This window comes from Brienomyrus brachyistius, unplaced genomic scaffold, assembly GCF_023856365.1.
Source record: "Brienomyrus brachyistius isolate T26 unplaced genomic scaffold, BBRACH_0.4 scaffold32, whole genome shotgun sequence".
Lineage (NCBI taxonomy): Eukaryota > Metazoa > Chordata > Actinopteri > Osteoglossiformes > Mormyridae > Brienomyrus > Brienomyrus brachyistius.
In genome coordinates, this window is record NW_026042307.1 from 657,770 (window position 1) to 682,871 (window position 25,102).

The 25,102-nt window shown below is 45.6% G+C and overlaps 1 protein-coding gene across 1 annotated transcript; it reads right to left on the reverse strand.

The window, feature by feature from the left end:
- Nucleotides 1–393: 393 nt before the first annotated feature.
- On the reverse strand, nt 394–24,952 carry LOC125721105 (guanylate-binding protein 1-like). The gene is made up of 12 exons (XM_048997038.1): nt 24,895–24,952; nt 16,429–17,087; nt 15,917–16,112; nt 15,689–15,816; nt 14,998–15,107; nt 11,022–11,215; nt 7,332–7,574; nt 6,552–6,832; nt 6,117–6,317; nt 1,623–1,725; nt 975–1,168; nt 394–823 (listed from the first exon to the last, which is right to left on the reverse strand). The coding sequence occupies exons 2-12, from the start codon at nt 17,053–17,055 to the stop codon at nt 698–700; spliced, it is 2,403 nt and encodes an 800-aa protein (XP_048852995.1). The 5' UTR covers nt 17,056–17,087; nt 24,895–24,952; the 3' UTR covers nt 394–697.
- Between the last annotated feature and the right edge of the window lie 150 nt (nt 24,953–25,102).

The window sequence follows — 25,102 nt, forward strand, 5'->3', positions numbered from 1 at the left end:
TTCATCTTCTGTCATATATTAGAGCTCAGCATGCAAATGAAAATTCAGAAGTCAGTTCCACTGTTTATCCTCCATCAAAAGTTCTGTCTATCTGCAAATTCCAAATCATGGGATGCCGGTAACCCTATGCTGGGCTACCAATTTGTCATCTTCTGCTGTCAATCAGAAATCTATGTGCTTCATATTTATGTCCTCACCAAAGTGCTCGATTCGTTTAACCAGTGGCCATCATGCGCATTAAACAAATGGTTATAATACCAGCCCAATATAGCTGTCCATGACTGTAAATTAAAGCTGACAGTCTACACTTTAAGCACATATTTATTGTTTTATTTCAAATCAATTGTGACAATTTACAGAGACAAAATAACAATTAAAAGTAAAAATGTTTCACTGCCCATATACTTACATTGCATATTATTTTTACTCAAGGGCAGTCATTTCTACGTCAATGATCAGTTTCTTTTTCATTGGCAATTATCTTTCTCTGTAATTCATTAATTCAATTAATTAATTTATAAATTTTATGAATTACGGGTATTACACTATGCTGATATACTTCAACTGAAATAAAGATAGTTTCAAGTTCAGAAATTCTATTCTATAATCTGTTCTTGATAATCATTCTTTGAAAAATTAACCTTGAAAGCTTCATTACTTGGCCTTTTTTCATCTATTTATTTTATACAACCTTGCATTAGGAGATAGCACACCCCCCCCAATCTTGGCTTTGCGCTTGGCTCACATGTCGCAGCTGGTCAATCTTTCTTTGCATTTTTCTCTCATATCTGTCAAAGCCCCGCTGCAACATGGCATTCTGCTCCTGCAACGCAACAAAGGGGTGACATGGTTGGTCACGGTCTAACATTAAAGATCATCAACATAAAAGCAACCTTTTCTTCACTGGACCCACATCCTGAGTATTTCTTAATGGGGAAATAGGATACAAAGTCAGAATTATAATCAGATGATACCCCAAGCTTTTGCTGAAGAACTCGTTCATGTTCATACTGCATATCTCTGCGTTCCTTCTTCATTTTTTTCATCAGTTTTCTGTTCATTTCTTCTTGTGCTCTCTTCACATCCTCAATTCTCCTCTCCATAGCCACCTTCTCCACTTCTGCAGCCTTTGCTTTCACCTCCAGCATCTTAGCATGGGCTTGTTGCTCTAGAATGGAGAACAATGATGGCACCACAGTCTAGTCTTACATGCACCTATAGATGCTTTAAGCATTATTCATCCTCATTCAGTTTCCATTCTGAAAGTTAGAATTAATCATCATTTTTTAGAACAGTTTATATAGCCCATGTTTCCTCTGAATAGCCAAAATATTAAAATATATCACATATACATTTCATACCGTGTCTATCATGTGGTGTACTCAAATTAACAGAATATAAACACTATACTTGAACTACATCAAAATGCATCAACAGTCAGTATCCTGAATGAAGTAAATGATAGCGTTTCAGATTGTAACAGACTGGGCATTAATCCTTTTATATACTCTCTATGTGTTATGACAGCCGGCAAACAAAATTTACTATAAATTATCACTGGAACTTCACAGCCCACATATAATATTATGGTAACATCCAGAGCTGTTTAATGCCTCTCTCACCTTCTATACGCTTTTGTTGTTCAGAGAGACTTCTGTCTGCCACCAGTATCGTTCTGCCCAGTTCATTGCTTTTAGCCAGGTATTCTTTCAAAGCCTGTTCTGCCTGAAAAACCAACCTTCTTATGGACTGGCAATGTTTACAGGATCTACTTGTACAAGTCAAGCTATCATTAAAAAAATGTGCATTTTCTAAATGCTAAAACATTCTAGTTGGGTTACATTTATTAGTAGTGCACCCTTACACCAAGATTAACAGAAATGTATCCATCCATCCATCCATCCATCCATCCATCCATCCATCCATCCATCCATCCATCCATCCATCCATCATCTTCCGCTTAATCCGGGATTGGGTCGCGGGGGAAGCAGTCTCAGCAGGGAGGCCCAGACTTCCCTCTCTCCCGGGCACTTCATCCAGCTCCTCTGGGGGGATCCCGAGGCGTTCCCAGGCCAGCCGAGAGACATAGTCTTCCCCGGGGTCTCCTCCCAGTGGGACATGCCCGGAACACCTCACCAGGGAGGCGTCCAGGAGGCATCCTAATCAGATGCCCGAGCCACCTCATCTGGCTCCTCTCGATGCGGAGGTGCAGTGGCTCTACTCTGAATGACTGAGCTCCTCACCCTATATCTAAGGGAGAGCCCAGCCACCCTGCGGAGGAAACTCATTTCGGCCGCTTGCACCCGCGATCTCGTTCTTTCGGTCACTACCCATAGCTCATGACCATAGGTGAGGGTATGAACGTAGATCGACTGGTAAATTGAGAGCTTCGCCTTTTGGCTCAGCTCTCTCTTCACCATGACAGACAGATGCAGCGCCCGCATCACTGCTGACACCGCACCGATCCGCCTGTCGACCTCCCGCTCCATTGTTCCCCCACTCGTGAACAAGACCCCGAGATACTTAAACTCCTCCACTTGGGGGAGGACCCTATCCCCAACCCGGAGAGAGCATTCTACCCTTTTCCGTTTGAGAACCATGGTCTTGGATTTGGAGATGCTGATCCTCATCCCAGCTGCTTCACACTCGGCTGCGAACTGTCCCAGTGAGAGTCGAAGGTCACGGTCCGATGAGGCCAACAGAGGTCATCAAACCGGACACCCTCAACGCCCTGGCTGTGCCTAGAAATTCTGTCCATAAAAACTATGAAGAGAATCGGTGACAAAGGGCAGCCCGGACGGAGTCCAACCCTCACCGGAAACGAGTCCGACTTATTGCCGCCCATGCGGACCAGGCTCTGGCACCGGTCAAACAGGGACCGAACCGCCCTTAAAAGGAAGCCTGGTACCCCATACTCCCAGAGCACCCCTCACAGGACTCCCCGAGGGACACGGTTGAATGCCATCTCCAAGTCCACAAAACACACTAGACTGGTCGGGCAAACTCCCATGAGCCCTCCAAAACCCTGCTGAGAGTATAGAGCTGGTCCACTGTTCCACGGCCAGGGCAAAAACCACACTGCTCCTCCTGAATCCGAGGTCCGACAATCCGCTGGACCCTCCTCTCCAGGACCCCCGAATCGACCTTACCAGGGAGGCTGAGGAGTGTGATCCCCCTATAGTTGGAGCACACCCTCCGGTCCCCCTTCTTAAAGAGGGGGACCACCACCTCGGTCTGCCAGTCCAGAGGCACTGCCCCCGATGTCCACGTGATGCCACAGATGCGTGTCAACCAGGACAGCCCCATCCAGAGCCTTAAGGAACTCCGACCGGATTTCATCCACCCCCAGGGGCTGGCCACCAAGGAGCTTTTTAACCACCCCAGCGACCTCCGCCCCAGAGATAGGCGAGTCCACCCCCAAGTCCCCACACACTGCTTCCATATCGGAAGGCGTATTGGTGGGATTGAGGAGGTCTTTGAAGTATTCCCTCCACCGACCCAGAATGTCCCAAGTTGAGGTCAGCAGCGCACCATCCCCACCATAAACAGTGTTGATGTTGCACCGCTTTCCCACCCTGAGCCGCCGGATGGTGGACCAGAACCTCCTCGAAGCCGTCCGGAAGTCGTTTTCCATGGTCTCGCCAAACTCCTCCCACACCTGAGTTTTTGCCTCAGCAACTGCCAAAGCCACACCCCGCTTGGCCTGCCGGTAGCCGTCAGCTGCGCCTGGAGTCTCACAGGCCAAAAAGGCCCGATAGGACTCCTTCTTCAGCTTGACGCCATCCCTCACCACCAGCGGGTTCGGGGATTGCCGCCACGACAGGCACCGACCACCTTACGGCCGCAGCTCTGGTCAGCCGCCTCCACAATGGAGGCGCGGAACATGGCCCATTCGGACTCAATCTCCCCCACCTCCACCGGGATATGGGAGAAGTTCTGTTGAGGGAAGGAGTTGCAACTCCTCCTGACAGGGGATTCCGCCAGACGTTCCCAGCAGACCCTCACTATACGCTTGGGCCTGCCAGGCCTGGCCGGCTTCCTCCCCCAGCAGCGGAGCCAACCCACCACCAGGTAGTGATCAGTTGACACCTCCGTCCCTCTCTTCACCCGAGTGTCTAAGACATGCGGCTGCAAGTCCGACAACATGACTACAAAGTCGATTATCAAACTGCGGCCTAGGGTGTCCTGGTGCCAAGTGCACATATGGACACCCTTATGTTTGAACATAGTGTTCATTATGGACAGTCCGTGAGGAGCACAGAAGTCCAACAACAAAACACCGCTCGGGTTCAGATCGGGGGGGCCGTTCCTCCCAATCACGCCCCTCCAGGTCTCACTGTCATTGCCCACGTGAGCATTGAAGTCCCCCAGCAGAACAAGAGAGTCCCCAGGAGGAGCGATTTCCAACATCCTTTCCAAGGACTCCAAAAAGGGTGGGTATTCTGAACTGCCGTTTGACGCATAAGCGCAAACAACAGTCAGGACCCGTCCCCCCACCCGAAGGCGAAGAGAGGCTACCCTCTCATCCACTGCTGTAAACCCCAACGTACAGGCACCCAGCCAGGGGGCAATAAGTATGCCCACCCCCGCTCGGCGCCTCTCCCCGCGGGCAAATCCAGAGTGGAAGAGGGTCCAACCACCCTCAAGGAGACTGGTTCCATAGCCCAAGCTGTGCGTCGAGGTAAGTCCGACTATATCTAGCCGGAACTTCACAACCTCGTGCACCAGCTCAGGCTCCTTCCCCATCAGAGAGGTGACATTCCATGTCCCTAGAGCTAGCTTCTGCAGCCGAGGATCGGACCACCAAGGTCCCCGCCTTTGGCCGCCGCCCAGCCTGCATCGTCCCCGACCCCTATGGCCCCTCCCATGCGTGGTGAGCCCATTGGAGGGGGGACCCACGTGCCTTGTTTGGGCTGTGTCCAACCAGGCCCCATGAGTGTAAGCCTGGCCACCAGGCACTCGCCCTCAAGCCCCACCCCCAGGCCTGGCTCCAGGGGGGGGGCCCGGTGACCCGCGTCCGGGCAAGGGAAATCGTGGGTCCAAAATCTATTTCTTCATTGGAGTCTTCTGAGTCGTACTTAGTCTGGTTCCTCACCCAGAACCTGTTTGCCTTGGGTGACCCTACCAGGGGCATAAAGCCCCAAACAACATAGCTCCTGAGATCACTGGAACACGCAAACCCCTCCATCACGATAAGGTGTCGACTCCAGGAGAGGACAGAAATGTATTTTTTAATAAATATCTTCATAGTAACTTGCTTACCTTACCCCTATTCGTAATATCAGTATAAATTCCAACTACAATGCAAATGCTTTCCAGTAAACAAGTGACATAATTAACACACATATTTGTCCCAAGAAATCAGGTGTAATATGAGGAAATTAGGAGCGTGCACTAATACGACACATTGCTGCATCCACCACAAGACAATCAGCCATGCGGCAGGTGATACCTCAGCACCACACTAGTTCTAATGGAATGGAACAGAAGTTATTCCAGTGGCTGGAGTGATAATCCTACCACCAAACCCCAAAATTTTCCTGTAAGTTGGAGGACCTGCTTGCAGGGCTGGATGTTGGGTAACATTGTACCCTGGGCAAAGCAATTGCAGGTTAAGGGCCTTGTTCAAGGGCCCAGTGAACTAGAATCAGTCCTGGCATTCACAGGATTTGAACCAGCCCCCTTCCGACTGCTGCACAGATCCCCAGCCTCAGAGTCACCCCTCCCTGTAATAAGCTAGCTGTCACACCCGGCTCGTCTGATCCTCCCGTGTGCCACGCCCCCTCATTTACCTCGTGTGAAACCCCGATTGCAACCAGCTGTTTCCAGTTTTACTTGTTTAGTCCTGTGTATTTAAGTCTGCGTCTGAATCAGTTTCCCCAGATCTCTCATTGATGTTCGTTGTTCTCTGTCCTATATTTCCCCCAGTTTTCCCTAATAAATCCGTCTGTTTGGATTCCTGGCTCCCGGAGTTGCTTCCTCGCTCCCCGCTCACGCATGGATTGCAACACTAGCCAGTAATGCATGTACCTTAATGGATTTCTTAACTGTACTTTGTTCGAAATTTACGGTTGGTATGTTTACTTTATTCGGCGAAAATTGCATAGTTTTTGTACCTTGATGCCTCTGCCTTTTGTGTTTCTGTACTGGAAAATTACATTTTCCAGGTCTTCCTGGAAGTACTGATAACCACCTGATGTCAGGTAATAATCTGGCTTCAAAGAAGCCCCTAGTTGCATCAGCAGATCAATGCAGTGTTTCAGGGAGAGCTCCTCGTTCTCCTGACACTTCCTATCATATTCATTTCTTACAAGATCCTGTTGACACAAGAATCAAAAATCCACAAAAAGAACTTTTCATACTTTCAAAGTCACATACAGAAAATCTTTGCTATTCACATGTTTGGAGACTCAGTAAAGTGTTTCTAATTGTAATAATATTAGTAAAAATAACACATTCAATGCTTCCATTCCTTAAACATCAGCTTTATTTATCCTAGGTTTAAGTGAATCAAGGAAAGTGAATGAAGTATATTTAAGGTGCCTACGAACCATGAGTTGTGTTTGGAAACAGCGATCATCATCTTTGAATGAGCGATCAACAAAGAGCTGCAGTGCCTCCTTCAGGCAGATTTCATGGACATTGGAAAGCTCCTCCTGTGTCTCGGTGTGTAACACTACCCTCTCGCTCAGCAGCCGCTTGTAGAGGCTGTGTGCCTCCTCAACTGCTTTTGAGTTTTCCATCTGAGCTAGAGTTACCACCGTATTCTCCAGACAAGGAACTTTCCCGCTTTTAATGGTATCCACATACATCATCACCAGCTTAGCCAGCACTGAGACACACCGCATCATGAAATGGAGAGAACCAAAGAGATGACATTTTATGGAGAGACGTAGAACAGGTCAGTTAACCTGGACAGGGTTCTGTGTAGTGGTGTAACAGACTGTAGTTCATACATAATCCATACAGTTACATTTTACATGAACTGCTTATAATGTTTTTATAATGCATTCGCAGAACATTCAGTGCACCTTCATAATACATTTGTAGAATATTCATAAGAAGCATGTAAGTATGATTATGCAATTATAATATTTCTTATTGATGTATAATAAAGTTGTTAATGTATGTTAGTATGTTAAGGTATACTTACATGCTGATTATGAATGTTCTATCAATGTTCTAGGGACCTGGAACTTATCCCAGGCAGGACTCTAGACCATCATAGAGCATATAAACAATTATACACTATTAACTCAACTAAACACACCAGTTAGCCTAACTTTGCATAAATAATTCAACAGTTATTTTTGTGAGCACTTCGAACTTACATCTCCCGGTGACTATAATTCCTCCTTTCATGGTTTTCACCTGGGAATTTTCAAGCACATAACTGCAGAACTCTGTAGCTTGCTTAACAAACTTTTCTTCCAGGTCAGAATCACTCAGCTGATCAATAATCTTAAGCTTTTCCTTGTGGACAGGCGTATCGAAGACGAAGCACTTTCGACGGGGAAAGTACTTCCGAATACATTCTCGGGCACTGTTGCTGGAGGTAACATTTATATGGCAGCCTTTATGGGAAAAAAATAAATGAGAAACATATATTTGAAATGATTAAAAGAGAAGAGTTTTTGTTCTAGAATCCCCAGATAAGTATCTGAAGATTGCACGTTTTTATACCACACCTTACAACAAATTTACTAAGAAAATTAAGCAATAACATACTCGTCCTCATGCAGTTGTATTCCAGTATATCACAGCTGTGATTCGGTCACAGGCAAAAACCGCAGGCAGAGTGTCGAAGATAATCACAGCCGTGATATACCGGAGTAGGGCTGTTGCGATTAGTCGATGACATTAACGCTGAAAATGCGTCGACATCAATATCAATTTTAAACAGATGTATCATTTAAAGAAATTATTTTTATGAAATTATCATAATGAATTCTAAAATGCTTCAATTCATTATAACAAATGTTTTCCTTTAATATTCCTATGTAATTATGAGAGTAGTTCAAATTGCAGCTTATTCACACTCAAAGTTCTGCAGGGGCAGTAGCGCTATGCCCGAGCACTTGAAAACACATCGGCGCTATTCTAGACCACCAGAATAAGCAAAAACCACCGTAAGTGTTGTTAATGTCTATTAAATTACCATTAGTACGGACATACCATAAGAACATAAAAGTTGTATTTTGTTCAGGCTAAAGGGGCTGAGCCATTTCTTCATAACATTTGAAGGAAATAATCTACCACCACAGTTGACCATAAAGTCTAAATACACACGTAATGAGGCACAAAAACGCTTTATCATAATGCATAATGCACCTGTGTTTTGCTGATACAAATTCAATCTTGTCCTTTAGAACAAAAGTAGCTAGCCTGATTCATTGCTAATAAAGTCTTCCCCATATGACAAACCACAAGCATGCCTGTTGAAATAAACTAGAAAGCCACTAGCTACATAATAGCTAGTGTATAGAAAGTTAGCAAGTTAATGCACTTCTAGAGCACAGCACTGCAGTTTTTTAGTCGCTCTATTTTTCTGTCATATACTGACATTTAGTGAGCAATATAGGCCTATTTTACTACATGTTTTACATTTAGGCAATTTGCACGGATTACCAAAGCAGCTTAATTCTTTCCTTGCCCTGCTGCCAAAGATGGTGATAGGCTGTATTTAAAAGTCTGTGAGCCTGGCAATGAAGGTTCTTAAAATTACATTTTATTAAGTATTTTAAATATTTTAAATGTATAAAACACAATCTCTGAATTATCTCTGATTTTGTTCCTTCCAGCAAAATACAAATGACAAAATACTCAAAATAAATAAATATGTATTTTAACTGAAATACTGCCCATCTCTGCCTGTAAGGAAATGCTCAGAACACACAACGTACCACTTCTTCACATTACCGTTATTCAAGTTCAATTGATGGCTTTTAGTGAAGTTTTTCATTGGCTTTCTGGTACTTCTTTGGTTTCTTTGACTTTTACAAACCGAAGGTATACAAAAGAGACTCAGATTTGGGATTTTCTTGCTGCTGTTACTATACTCATTCCCCGGCAAAATGACTGCCGTCTTGTTTACATGTATGTGTACAGTACGTACTTTGGACAATGATGTCAGCTTAATACAACCCATTGAGGGTGAAAATACAGACGCTCCTCTACTTACGAGTGAGATATGTTCCGAACGGCCGTTCGTAACTTGAAATGTTCGTAAGTCGTTACTGAACATCATTTTAAGGGTATATGCAAGTAAAAAGAACTAGGATGCCGGGAGTACGCACGCTACACTGCAGCGCGGCGGGAGTGGCGGCCAGAAGTCATACTAGGTGGAACTGGTGCGCAGAAAAAAGAAAATTGATGCCTCGGACAGGAAACGGGAGCCCAATTAACACAATTTGGACTTACAGTCCTCTTCGCCATATATTTGAAAGTTCGTAAATAGAGGAGCATCTGTAATGTCCGTATAATGCCAAGAAGCCGGCATCCATTATCTAAAGCACTGCAATAACAAACGGTTTGTTGTTGTCAAAATAAAATTAGGAAAAAGGAAAATTATTCACTTACAGTAATCAACCAATTGGTAAAATAGTAAATAGATTAATCCATAGAAAACAGTCATTAGTGGCAGCCATATATTGTAGTACAACCGCATGGGTTTGAGTATGTTTTTTGATTTTATACAACAGTTCAACGGGTCTCCGCAAAAAATAAATAAAAAACAGTTACCGCCAGCCAACTCTTGCCTGTTGCCAATGCAAACACTAGTTCTCAACTACTTTGTGTCACAAAATAATTTGCGAAATATGCATGAATATTTCTCTGCTGAACTTTGGCACATTTACCCAAAGCTCCCTTATTCAACTTCGATAGCTGAAACCTTCAGTTGCATGGTTCCAAACGTGTAAGCTGCTAACATAATTAGCAACTATGCTTTTGAGAAACGTAGCGTGGCTCTGATTTTATTATTTTTATTTTGTGCTGCAACTACACGTCTTCCATTTTTGAATGAACAGAGAACATGTAAGTTGCATCATTTATGTGAATCATAAAAGTGTTTTTAGTGCAAATCTTATTTTCATATCCATACTATTTTAAGACATGTATTTTGAGAAACATAAAAAGACTGCTCTGTAGTCTTCCAAAAAAAAAAATATCATAAAGGCAGAGGAAAATGCTAAAAGACCGACGGTCTTACCAACAGTTTGCACATGTTTATAAAGACACATTTTTACAATCAAAATTAGAAAACATTTGTAATTTAGTCACTGCTTACCCCAATTTGCAGTTATGCATTAATTGACGAGATGTATTTTTATAGTATTTCCTTAGTGAAAACTCACATAAAATAAATGGTTGCAGCTACTGAATCAGTGTAAAGCAAACTCAGACATGTATTCTTGTTTGTAGAAATTTTCACATGCTTTTTTGACCCAGTAACAACTACAGGGTTACTGTATTGTTATATGAATAGCGCTATTTGAAAACGGGTGGGCGATTAGGTTAGCTTCGTGACTCAGACACTCAAGTGCAGTTATACTCTGATAAAAGTGCTCAGAGAAGACCTCTTGTCCAATCAGATTTCTAACTGTTGTATAATAATGATTAAATATTGATACCTTTAAGTATAGAATCCACGCAAAAATACTGTTAGTTGCTTGACTATTTCACTGCATATGTGTGGTTTTGATTTTAGCTGAGATCTCAATTGCTAAGATTATAAAGAGATGAGTTTTAAATTTGCTAAACCTGAAAAGCAGAAGGTATGCCTCAGCAAAAGGTTTTTATTATCATTAACACTGTATCTGAGATTGTGATATATTGTGAATATCATAAGCAAATTCATATTGTGATATTTACTTCTGGTTTCTAACCTTCAAATCCAAAAACATTCTTAAAAAGAATGTTATCTAAAACTGAGTAACAATTCTAAAAAAAAATCATTGTTCCATTCATGTGTACTATAGACTTCATGGAGTAAACAGTGAATGGCAGTGTTATGCACTTACCAGGCTTCAGCTTGAGGGAGTTCTCCAAATATTCATCAGCTGTTATGGGTTTCTCATCAGCCTCAAGGTCCAGGGTAAAATCTCTTACTGCCCAGATAAAGGAGGGGAAGAAGCGGACAAACTTAGCTGAAGCATCAGCTTCATCCTCATCACTGGACTTGACCTTGATGTGTTTTGTCAGCTCAGTCACATATCTGTTAGATGCTGCAGTTGAGGAAGAAAATCTAGAAAATCTATTTTCAGTGGTGAGAGATGGCAAGGTCAGCATGTCGAGAGGAGAAACCTAGTAGATTTAGGTAACAATTCTAGTTGAGCAAAAAAATGGCAGACAACGGAAGCAGAAGCATCAAACTACAGCATGTTTCTGAAATACAAGAATATCAAAGTCAGTGTAGGGAAACTCCAAGTATGTGATCATCAGAAGACCAAATCATCTACTGCCCATGTCCACTTTGTGCCTTGACGTGAAAATGGAACACCATTGACCACTGAAATAATTTTCATAAGGATATTTTTAGCACTTACAGAACCTTTGTATATTTAATTAGCAACAATTATATAATTGGCAGAGAGTAAGAAAAGATTCATTACACAGGTCTGCAACCAAAAAACTGCATAAGATTTTTTGACTGTTTCTTATAGATTTTTACTCACTGAAACCGGGAAACTATTTTTAAAATTCCATCTCGTCAGGTTTTCTTGCAAAACTCGTGTTTTTAGTTTAATTAAGCGTAACATTTCCCTTTTTAAACTGAAATATGGTTTCCTATTCTTGAGTTAAAAAACCATATCCAATAATGATTTCTTACATTCATTTAATATTTCTAAGAGACTCAAGAGAAATACCAATAGAAAATGCGAGGAATTGAGAGGGGTCAGTAGGATGGGGGTGTGTTGGGTTTGGCAGTGTGAGGAGTTCAGATGATCAGATGAACATGCTAAGTAAGTTCAGGATTTTGCTTGCTGTATGATCTGCACTCAGTTTACATCCTGCGTTCAATCGTGACTGTGCACTTCTTTTAGTTCTGTATCATGGCTCCAAGAGGTTGTGTAGTTTCTCCAGACAACTTTTGTTTTATTTGTGGTGAATACACTGTTAAAAGTCAACAAAGTGATTTTGTGAAGAAAGTTTATCTTGCTTACTTCAAGTTGAAACTTGGGGATCCAGACAAACCATCGGCTCCTCACAAGGTGTGTAGAAGATGTGAGGAAGATCTTCGTTTGTGGTTTAAGGGTAAGAAACTCATTTCATTTTGGTATTCCTGTGATGTGGCGTGAACAGCAAAACCACACTACTGATTGCTATTGTCATACCCGGCTCCTACGATCCTCGTATGTGCCACGCCCCCTGATTATCCACGTGTGCTTCCCTGATCGTACCCAGCTGTGTCCAATTATTTTCAACCAGTCCTGTCTATTTGAGTCCATGTCTTACCAGAGTCCGGTGTCTATCATTGATGTTAGTTAATGTCTGTTTCCTGCCCTGAGTCTAGAGATTAAACCCCATTTTCCCATACTTTGCCTGCTTGCCTGTTCCTGCTCGCTCGCCTGCCTGCACGCTCATCCAGTGATCGCGAGCGAAGTGTAACAGCTATCTCTGTTCGGAAGATGTAAGAGGCTTTAATACTAAAAATACAAAGAACATGTCTTACCTAAACCATAGTTCAGCTATTCGTCCAGTGCCTCATACCTCACACCCACCTTCAAGTTTGGTTGATATCTGGAGTGATTCTGAGGATGGAGACACATTTCCTCACTAGGACAAATTTATCTCAGATGTTTCTCCAACCATTTTATCAGCGCGAGCTTAATGATCTAGTTAGAGATTTAGGCCTTTCCAAAGATGGAGCCGAATTGCTGACACCTAGAACTTTATTCTCTTGGTACAGGCACCGAGAGAAGGAATTCACTCAGTTTTTCTCCAAAGAGGGAAATCTTGTTTTTTGTAATGATGTTTAAGCAGGGACGGATTACGGACCGGGCCAGCGGGGCCGCTGCCCAGGGGCCCTTGGGGTGCAGGACTTACCGCACCCTCCCCCCCATCCAACGCCTTCGCCGCTTCATACCCCCAGCGTGAACAGGCGGGACTGTTGACCAGTGCCTCCATGGCTGCAGGACCGGATGGCTGTCTGTCTCTGCTGGACTACCTCCACCCCCCTTTTCCCTCACCCGTTGCAAGTCGTGTCATTTTATGTTGTAAGGTGTAGTGATCATGTGCTTATGTTGCTGAGGTGTCACCTCTCTCTCCTCATGTTATTATGTTTCTTTCTTCTCTCTTCCCCTGTCTCCCGACCTGTCTACCCCCTACTGTGATGTTTGTGTATATGTGTGGTCGGGTTGATGGCCAGTTTTTTCGCTGGTACTCGTAACTAGTGACATGGTATATTGCAACAGCAATAAAGGATTGAATAAAAACAAAAAAATAAAACAAAAACAAGCAGGGGGCCCGTGGGGCCCCTAGCCCAAAACAATTTGCAACGCTTATCAACAATGTATTTTCGTTTGTCTATTTTAGAGGGCCTACATTCTTTGATCCTCTGCCTACAAGGGCCCCTGACCCTAAAGGGAGGGCGTTTGGCTGCCAAGGGCCCTTGAATTGTGGTGAACGTTTTGCCCAGGGGCCCACACAACCCATAATCCGTCCCTGTGTTTAAGGGCTAATGAAGTGCTTTGACATAGAATATGATCCATCTGAGTGGCACCTTTGTGGAGCCTTCAAAACACTAACCATGTTGTTGGGCCAGCAGGCAGGTTAAACAAAATATCCCTGCTTCCTATGCTTGTGGGACAGTCCAGCCAGAGACCTCCATTGAACCAAAATTGACTGGCCACTGACAAAAAAAAGTCAATACAACCTTGGTTCCACCTGAAAAGGTTTTATTACCACCTCTTCATATAAAATTAGGGCTTATGAAGCAGCTTATTAAATCACTGCCCAAAACTGTCAGAAGCAAAGTTGAAAGAGGGAGTTTTTACTGGCCCCGACATACGAAAATTGTTATCTGATCCCCTTTTTTCAGAAATAATGGGGTAAAAAGAAGAAGAAGCGTAGGACTCTTAAGGATGTAGTGCACAGGTTTTTGGGGGATTTTAAAGACCCTCTCTGCAAAGCCATTGTACAACGCATGAAGCTAAAGGATGCAAGATTAGCTTAAAAGTTCATTTCCTACACTCCCATATTGACTGTTTTCCCGAAAACTTAGGAGCCTATAGTGAAGAGCAGGGTGAAAGATTTCATCACGATGTTCGTGAAATCGAGAGACGATACCAAGGAAGATGGGACATCAACATGCTAGCTGACTACTGTTTGATGCTCAGGCAGGAAACAGAAGATGGAAAGCGAAAGTATGTTCGGAGGAGCATCAAAGAGAAGAAAAGGTTTCACAGACAAAAAGTAGTATTAAATATGTCATGAAGGAATAGTTTTTTGTTTCTTTTTTTCTATTATAAGAAAAGTTATGCATAGTTAATTATAATAAAGTATTGATTTTTTCATCACTGTTGTGCTTTTTTAATGTAAACTCATGTTTTGCAAAAAAAATGTATGTGATGGAGGGAAATCGAGGTCATTTTGGATTCAGCACCCTAAAAAACATAAAATTTACCAAAAATATCCCATGCAATTGAAAAAAAGATTTTTTTTGCAGACCTGTGTTATTGTGTTTTTGAAGATAGTGGTGAATGGATGTTGTATAACCAACAGATGGCAGCCAAGTCCTGATCAAAGCACTAAGTTTAGAGTCATTTGTGTATTTCTGACCAGGACAGTAAAAACTAATTCCCTGCGTTAGACTGTGGATTTGTTTCTTGTTATGATGATTATTTATTCCTCAGTTAGTCAGTGGGAAAAATACTTCTAGGGAGTACCAGAACCTGAAATAGTAGTAGGTTCTGCATCAGACAACGTAATTACTTTTCAGCTCTGCATTCAATATTCCTGGAATAGAAACTGGAAATGTTCAGCTTGGTAGGATACTGTAGATTCATCACAGCAGTATTGGTGATGGTACCAGTGCTGTTGTAAATGAAAGTACTGCTTAGCAACACAGCCAGGGAAAAAATCCAGTGGTCATTCGTCTCGTCCCCCTGTTACAATAAAGACAATCCTTTTTAAACCTTAGCTCGATTTTCTTTTATAATGGTGTTAAACGCATCACTCATGTTTACATAAATACATACTCATATTTAAATTAAGTTACTTTATGTAAGATACTTTCTTATCGCTAATTATGACACTGTAAAAGTATAACAAAATTCTCTTGAAAATCTTTGATTAAACAAATCATTATAAATGCAGCCAACAAGCTTATAGTAGTGACATGTTCTCCTGGTGAACCTGAAGCCTATCTGAGGACCTACACACTATGAACACAAAATTTGGGGAGAAAATCAGAGTAACTGCAGGAGACCCACGGGAACAAGAAAAAACTGGTGGCGAGAGAGCAGAGTTCTAACCACTGTGTCTTAGGAGTTTGAAATGATGATTTTATGATTAATTAATGTCTACATGGGCAAGGTATACGTTTCATTAATTTTGTAGTGTATGTAAAGATTTTGAAGACAGATAAAATCCTTGAATTTGCTCATTAACTGTAGATTCCTTGTATTTTATATATCAATTGATAAATGATTCCACTGCATTTTCTTCAAGCATTACTGTACAGTACCTTCTCCACATCTCCCAATCCTTCAGTGTCCAGCAAGACCAGTGTTTGTTCTTCTCTACCAGGAACAGAAACACACCACATCCAGATACCCTTTGTCTTAGACTGGATAGTGGAGCCCAGAGCAAATCCTGAAATATCAGGAATAGATAAATGTGTCCTAAGCAGGGGGATCCAAATGTATCAGGAAAAACTGTTAAAATTTACAGAGAAACGCAGCACATACTGTACCTTTATGCTTCCCAGCCAATCGATTCATCAGGTAGGACTTGCCAGTGCGGTACATGCCCACAATAGACACCACAACTACAGGCTTATGGAAGGAGCTTAAAATGTCTACTGCTTCCTGATTGACTTTGAGCTCATTATTTGTCATGTTCTCAATTAGACAAATAGGTTCCAACATTTTCTCTGTCCTGGAGAAGACCTATAGCCACAGACCAGTAAAGTGAGGTTAGATCAAGTGATTAAAATAACTGCTTCTTTAACTAAGCATTACAGGCAGGATGTGTGCATAAATAAGTCTATGAATAAGTTTCAATTGTCAAATGTTTGGTGATGGGCAAGTTATACCCAATTTTCAAATAGCACTTTTGTCTCAATATTAATACCAATCCATCCAAATTACTTAAAAGTCATCTTCTTTTATAATAGTGTAAAAACATGTCACTCGTATGCTTGTGTAAGTATTTTAGTAAAACATGCAAAGTAATTATATGAAAACATCAGTTTGTTAAACTTACAGATACCTTTTCTTCTCTTCTAGGCTTTGAGAGCCCCAGATGTGATGGCAAGTTTCCTGAGGGATTGCTCCTGACCACAGGGGTGTATTGTGGCAAGTCCCCCTGAAAAGCCTTTGCCTGATTCCTCCTCCAGTAGCCAGCCTCCTGATTCAAATCCATATTTGATCCTGTGGATACCTTTTCTTTTCTTCCATGCGTTGAGAGCCCCATATCTGAGAGCAAGTTTCCTGAGGGATCGCTGCTGACCCAGGGGGCGTATTGTGGCAAGTCCCCTGGAAAAGCCATTACCTTATAGCTCTTCCTGTAGCCAGCCTCCTGATTAAAATACATATTGGATCCTGTGGATACCTTTTTATCTGTTCCAAGCGTTGAGAGCCCCAGACCTGAGAGCAAGTTTCCTGAGGGATCGTTGCTGACCCTGGGGGTGTATTGTGGCAAGTCCCCTGGAAAAGCCATTACCTTATAGCTCTTCCTGTAGCCAGCCTCCTGATTAAAATACATATTGGATCCTGTGGATACCTTTTTATCTGTTCCAAGCGTTGAGAGCCCCAGACCTGAGAGCAAGTTTCCTGAGGGATCGTTGCTGACCCTGGGGGTGTATTGTGGCAAGTCCCCTGGAAAAGCCATTACCTTGTAGCTCTTCCTGTAGCCAGACAATTCTGTTGAGGTAAAGTGTACAGTTAACATTCATTCATCCATTAAGGAGATTACAATGCCTAGCAAGCACTTCACTGACTTCTCCCACTTGCATAATGACCATCAGGAAGAGCCTTTTGTCTGCTTCTGTACAGAAAATTCCTCATTCACATTGACCGTCTGTTATCATTAAGGTAGCGGCTATGGCTAATAAATAAACTATAACATTGAAGTGTGACCATGTGAAACTTTAATAGACAGTGTGCATTTAACAGGATAACACAATTATTTGTGCTGGAAAAGTGTTATGAGTGTCTTAAAGTCCCAGATTAAACCTGAGTAAAGTCGACCAGTCGACAGAAACAGTAGCAGTCTACTCCACCAACTCTATATGTTCATACAGTCATAAAAAGCACTTTGTCCATACAGTACATCCGGAAAGTATTTACAGCGCATCACTTTTTCCACATTTTGTTATGTTACAGCAGGGGTGCCCCTGTGTAGCTTAGCTATTTCCCTGTTCCACCATAAATGATTCAGCTCAAGAACTGTGTGGTAATTAACACAAGGAGTTGAATCATGTGTGTTAAATGAGGGGAAACCCAAAAATGTGCAGGGCTCTGGCCCTCCAGGACTGGAGTTGAGCACCCCTGTGTTACAGCCTTATTCCAAAATGGATTAAATTCATTTTTTTCCTCAAAATTCTACACCAACACCACATAATGACAACATGAAAAAGGTTTACTTGAGATTTTGGCAAATTTATTAAAAATAAAAAAACTGAGAAATCACATGTACATAAGTATTCACAGCCTTTGCCATGAAGCTTAAAATGGAACTCAGGTGCATCCGGTTTCCACTGATCATCCTTGAGATGTTTCTGCAGCTTAATTGGAGTCCACCTGTGCTACATTTGGTTGATTGTGCAGCAGTCCAGCACTGCTAGACTGGTCCCACCACCCCTCAAGGCACAAGGACGACACATATCTCGGCTCTTCTCTGTCCTGGCACCTAGTTGGTGGAATGAACTCCCCCTTGATGTCCGAACAGCGGAAACCTTGGCTGTCTTCAAGCGACAACTCAAAACTTTCCTTTTTCAGAAATACCTGAAGTTGTACTCTGTATTCTTACTCAGCTCTTTTCCGTGTGTGTGTGTATGTGTACAAAAAGAAAAAAAAAAAAAATTTGTTGCACTTTCTCAACAGTGTTCAGATAGATGGTATTCATAGCTTGGGTCCTTATTGAGCTAGTATCGGAAAAATTCATCGCAGCGTCTTAAAGCACTTATGTATGTCGCTCTGGCTAAGGGCGTCTGCCAAATACTGTAAATGTAAATGTAAATTTGGAAATGCACACACCTGTCTATATAAGGTCCCATAATTGACAGCGCATGTCAGAGCACAAACCAAGCATGAAGTCAAAGGAATCATCTGTAGACCTCTGAGACAGGATTGTCTCGAGGCACAAATCTGGGGAAGATTACAGAAAATTTCTGCTGCTTTGAAGATCCCAAAGAGCACTGTGGCCTCCATCATCCATAAGTGGAAGAAGTTCGAAACCACAAGGACTCTTCCAAGGGCTGGCCAGCCATCTAAACTGAGCTATCGGGGAGAAGGGCCTTAGTCAGGGAGGTGACCAAAAACCTGCTGGTCACTCTGTCAGAGCTCCAGAGGTCCTCTGTGGAGAGAGAAGAACCTTCCAGCAGGACAACCATCTCTGCAACAATCCATCAGTCATGAACTGCTTGGACGATCCTCGTGTGTGCCACGCCCCTTCATTAACCACGTGTTATACCCCGATTTGTAACCAGCTGTTTTCTGTCCGTTTGAATAGTCCTGTATATTTAGTCTACGTTCAAGTCTGTTGCTCCAGTCCGGTCATTAACATTGTTTTCCTTTGTATTGCCTGTCTGTAATAAACCCTGTTTTCTGGACTTCCGTGTGCCCGATCCTGCTTCCCTGCTCACTGCTCGCTCGCCCTGCGCACGGTCACAACAGAATGACTCAGCTAAATCTGCAGCAGCTGAAGAATGGAGTAGCAGAGGTGATATGGCCCTGGACAGCAGAATACCTCATGGTCCATTGCTGGAGCCCCCAGAGTTGCCCTTGACTCCGCCACAAGAAGCAGGGTGAAATAAGTGGAGAAGCCGGAGGAAGAACCGGTGATCTTCTTAGGGGCCATCTCCCTCTCCGCTGTCTGCCCTGCTGCATACCAGGAGGAACCCCTCCCGATTCTGTATCCGGCAAGACTCGCTCATAACATTACCGCTGCCCCTTAGCTCATCCTTGGTCTCCCTGACTGTGGCTTGCAGGGTGCCTGCGGGTCCCCCTCCGATGGCTCGGCGGCTGTCTTTGGCCCTGCCTCTGCCTTGTTGGTCGGCTACGGGTATCCCCGCTTTGACTCCTAGGTCACCTGCGGGTCCCCCTTGTCAGTTGGCTGCGCCTTTGCTGACTGTGGCTGCGCCGACGCCTGCCACGGCTTTGCCTGCCTCCTCACTTGCCTCCTTGCCTGCGCCGAGGTCCCCTACAGCTCCTTCCTTGCCTCCCCTGGTGCCCCCACAAACTTCCTCCTTGCCGCCTCCTGTCCGTCCACCTGCCTCCAGGCTCCCTCCTAGGTCCCCTCTGGCTTCGGCGTTATGGTCACCGGCTGCCCTGGTGGCTGTCACCTTTCACCTGCAGGAGTTCCCTCGGGCTCCCCGTTGTCTCCTGTGCTTTCCCTTTCTGGCCCCTGGTTTTGTCCCTCTTGTCTCTGTTCCACATCCCTCTGTGTCTCCCTTGTTCACTCCTGGCCCTTTCGTTCTGCCTGTTGGTGTTTCCCCGGTGCCTCCTTTTCTGGTTTGTCTGTCCGCGTTTCCCATTTTGTGTCAGGTTTTGTCCTGGTTGCTTCCCTTGTACCTGTTTTGTTTGTCCGTCCAGTTTCCGGTTCCTCCTTAATGTTCTTGCTCTTGTTTTCCAGGTCTCGTCTTGTCCGTTACCTCCCTGAGAGTGCGCGCCTTTGGGGGGGGTCTTCTGTCATGACCTGCTTGTATGATCCTCGTGCGTGCCACACCCCCTCATTAACCACGTGTTCTACCCCCGATTGTAACCAGCTGTTTTCTGTCAATTTGAGTAGTCCTGTTTATGCGTTCAAGTCTGTTGCCCACTCCGGTCATTAACGTTGTTTTACTGTGTAGTGTCTGTCTGTAATAAACCCCATTTTCTGGAATTACGTGTGCCCGATTCTGCTTCCCCGCTCACTGCTCGCTCACCCTGTGCATGGTCACAACACCACCAATCAGGCCTGTATGGTAAAGTGACCAGATGGAAGCCACTCCTTAGTACAAGGCACATGGCAGCCCACCTGGAGTTTGGCAAAAGGCACCTGAAGGACTCTCAGACCCATCCATCCATCCATTTTCCAAACCGCTTATCCTATTGGGTCGCGGGGGGTCCGGAGCCCATCCCGGAAGCAATGGGCACGAGGCAGGGAACAACCCAGGATGGGGGGCCAGCCTATCGCAGGGCACACTCACACACCATTCACTTACGCATGCACACCTACGGGCAATTTAGTAACTCCAATTAGCCTCACCAGGTCTATGGACTGTGGGGGGAAACCGGAGTTCCCGGAGGAAACCCCACGATGACATGGGGAGAACATGCAAACTCCGCACACATGTGACCCAGGCGGAGACTCGAACCCGGGTCCCACAGGTGTGAGGCAACAGTGCTAAGCACTGCACCACCATGCCGCCCCCAGCAAGGAATATAACATTCTTAATTTTGCAGTGAAATCCATGTGTATGATGACTCTTTGCTGAACCACTACAGTATTTTTAAATGTGACACACCACCTCAAATGAAAACAAACAGTGAATATTTAACTTGCCATAAGATGTTTCCACATGCACACTAGAGTCACCAAATCGGGCAAGAACTGCAAATCAGGTAGCTACACTTTTAAATACAATAACGAAAACGAAAAATACAATAACAGGAATCAAAGTCTAATAGTCATAGTTGCACAATAAAGTACAACCAAGGGCCGTTTTATTTATACGATACAGTGTAAATGAAAAGAAAAAATGTCATCATCAGTTCTGGATACATCGAAATGCTCGGATGCCTTACAGTATAACAGGACAGCTGAGAAAAGTGTCCAAGGCAGAATAAAGTTTTAACAGCTATTTACCCTTAATCTTAAATCATCATCAGTAGCAGTATTAATACAATTTCTGTCATGTCCTGCTCGTCGGCTCCTCCGGTGTGCCACCCCCCCTGCCTACCCACGTGTGTTTCCCGGATTGTACCCAGCTGTGTCTTATTTTCAATCAGTCCTGTGTATTTCAGTCCGTGTCTTACCCGAGTCCTTGGTCCGTCATTGATGTTACGTGATGTTAGTCGATGTTCGTGCTCTCGTCCCTTGGAATAAACCCCCGTTTTCCCGTATCCCGCTTGCCTGCCTGCTCCTTCCGCACGATCGCCGCTCTGCTCGCGATCGCTGCCCACGACCCGTGACAGAATGACGGACCTCAACAAGGCGGAATACATCTCCGAGGAGGAGTACTTCCGCCTCGGAGACCAGGTAGCATTCTGGAGATCCCAACCCGGTATCATTGAGGATCGTCCAGCGTGGAGCCTCGTCCGCTGGTGTGAGAAGACCCTCGGCCAGCTAGCCCTCGACCTAGAAGCCCGCTTGGCCGAGGAGCTGCGCGAGGGTCTCCTGCGGATAGCTCAGCTCCGGACCAAGCGCTCAGTCGCTCCCAGCGAGCGGGGACCAGTCCTTCCGCCGTCCGCATTGGCGGACGTAGCTCCACCTCCCGCCGCTACCAAGAGCCGGAGGAGGAGACGGAAGGAACCGGCGATCGCCCCGACGATCGCCTTAAGGGCATGTGCCCTCATCCCGGCGGCCCTCCCGGAGGAGGATCGGGATGTCTCCCCAATCGCCCAGATGGTCCCTAGCTTTGCTAAGCTGTCGCCCCAGGCAGCCTCTCCTATCCGGAGAGCACCGCCCGCGGACCCCGCTCCCGTGCGGCCGCCGCCGCCCGCGGACCCCGCTCCCGTGCGGCCGCCGCCACCCGTGCGGCCGCCGCTGCCCGCGCAGCCGCCTTTGCCGCCACCCACTGCAGCGACCTGCAGCTCCCGGGCAGGCGCCCCCACTGCAGCCAGCTCCTGTTCCTGACCGCGCTCCTGTTCCTGACCGCGCTCCTGTTCCTGACCGCGCTCCTGTTCCTGTCCCGGCGCCCCCTCCGCCTGCAGCAGCTCCTGTTCCTGTCCCGGCGCCCCCTCCGCCTGCAGCAGCTCCTGTTCCTGTCCCGGCTCCCCCTCCGCCTGCAGCAGCTCCAGAGGCGCCCCCTCCGCCTGCAGCAGCTCCAGAGGCGCCCCCTCCGCCTGCAGCAGCTCCAGAGGCGCCCCCTCCGCCTGCAGCAGCTCCTGTCCCTTTAACCCTAGTCCCCGAGGTGGTCCCGGATGACTCCATCTTGGCTCCTCCCTCTTCGGAGGTGGAGGAGCTGGAATGGGACCCCTCGGGGACAGAACTAGTGACTCCTTGTTCTTCGCCCCGGCCACGTCGACCCCGACCTAGGGTCGGCCTGTCTGTGTCCCGCAAGGGGAGGGGACACAGACGCAGGGCTGGGGTCCCGCCCGCCCTGCCCCCTGGCTCGCCCTGCCTCGCCTGCGCTGGGGCTCGGTTGGCGCCTGCGGGTCCTGGCCCTCCGGGTCGGCTGTCGCCTGCGGGTCCCCCTCCGGTGCCTCGTCGCCCCGCCTCGCTCCCCTCTCCAGAGCCTGGTCGGCCGCCTGCGGGCTTCCCGACGGCGGCTCCTCGGTTGCCTGCGGGGCCCCTACCTCCGGCCCTCCGCCGGACGTCGCCGCCTGCTGCGGCTCCCCCCTCCTCCGGGCCTTCGCCGTGGGCGCCTCCTGCTCCCTCGTCCCCTTCCCCGGTGCTCCCTCCTGCTCCCTCCCTGGCCCCTCCGCGGGTCCCTCGCCCTGTCTCCTCGGCCCCTTCTCGGTCCCCTCCGGCTCCGGCCTCCCGGCCGTCTGCGGCCCCTCCGGCTGCCGCCCGTCGCCCGCTGGGGCTCCCACGGGCTCCCGTTTGTTCCCCCGCCTTCTCTCCCTTCTCTCCTGCCCTGGTCCCTCCTTCGTTTGCTTCCCCTTTCTTGGTCCCGCCTGTCTATGCTCCCCCTCGCTTTGTTCCTCCCGTCTCTGCTCCTCGTCCTCCTCTGTTCCCTTCGTTCACTCCTGGTCCTTTTGTTCCTCCTGTTCCCGCTGTGTCTCCCTTCCTGATCTGTCTCTCTGCCTTCCCGTCCCTTTGTCAGCTCCTGGCTCATGTCCTGTCGCTTGCCCTGTTCTGTGCCTCGGTCCTGTTTCCCGTCTCTCGTTGATGGTTCTGTTTTTTTTTGCTCCAGGTCCCGGTTCCCGTGTCCCGTCTGTCGCCTCCTCCCTGGCGCGCCCGGTGAAGCGCGCCTTTGGGGGGGGGTTCTGTCATGCCCTGCTCGTCGGCTCCTCCTGTGTGCCACGCCCCCTGCCTACCCACGTGTGTTTCCCGGATTGTACCCAGCTGTGTCTTATTTTCAATCAGTCCTGTGTATTTCAGTCCGTGTCTTACCCGAGTCCTTGGTCCGTCATTGATGTTACGTGATGTTAGTCGATGTTCGTGCTCTCATCCCTTGGAATAAACCCCCGTTTTCCCGTATCCCGCTTGCCTGCCTGCTCCTTCCGCACGATCGCCGCTCTGCTCGCGATCGCTGCCCACGACCCGTGACAATTTCAAGTATTTCATTAAATTGTTTTATGTTTCTGGTAAACAAGATGGTGAAGTTCCTGACAAAGATCAAGTCCTAAGTATGACAAATATCCCTGCTACGTGCCTAATGAATTCCCTCAGGTCATAACAGCAACTTTCTCTTTGAAGTCTTTATTAGCTGTATTGCAACATACAATTTTATATATATGTGTATATATATATATATATATATATATATATATATATATATATATATATACACACACATGCATGTATCTCATCTCATTGTTTTTTTTTTGGTTACTTATACTTAGGGCTTGGTAGGAGTTAAGTTTGTCATGTTGGGATTAGAGTTTTACCCATAAAAATGAATGGAGAGTCCCCACAAAGATTTTATTACAAACCTGTGTGTGTGTGTGTGTGTGTGTAGGGATTTCAAGATTTCAAGACAAATACATTAAATTGGTTACTACAACCAAGGACACCATAAGACGGGGCCAAGTTCAGAGGATTCCAAGGGCCCCTGAGTGACAGGGGGCCTAAAAAATTTGGAAAGTAACTGAATTGGTCTGGACTGGGGGGCGAATTATGATATGCCTTCATGGGGTGTAAAATCTATAGCACCCATTGGTAAATATAAATTGTTTATTATTATTATTACTAATCTAGGCCCATGAGACAGTATGTTAACATGATATGGCAGAACATGCCTTATTTTCAACCGGTACAGTCAAATGTAGAGTATGAGGAAGTGTTTGAATGATGGAAAATCAAAGGCTACAGCAGTTCGTATTTATTTCACGGAATTGACGAGAGCTAAAATTATTTGGTTTTTAATGATACTTATATCTAACTAGACTCGGCCAGTGAGCTAGTTGCCCGTGTTATCAACTATTACATAGAACAATATAGAAGAAAACTATAACTATAACATAGAAGAAAATTAGAACGAAAAGCAAAATCAAGTTTCCTGCAGTAATCACGGCTAATATGGCTGTCTGGTCAAGGATTTCAACCCGTTAGCCATTTTGTCTGTATTTTTATAGTTACGACATACGTTGCCCTTTTGGAGATAAAACCCAAATCGACAAAAATTCTTTCTCCTCTTACCTTTCAAGACGAAGGTCAAACAGCTGAACCTGAGACTCAGTTACTCTTTCCTCCCTTCCTTACTTTCAGTTTGTACCTGTGACTGACTCCTCCTCACAGCGTGTGATTGGCAGCAGCGCACACTTCCAGTCAAGTAATTGGATGCTCTGCCACAAGGGGAAATGTATCCCTGGAATTGCGTTTTCATTGTGATATGAAATTATATTCT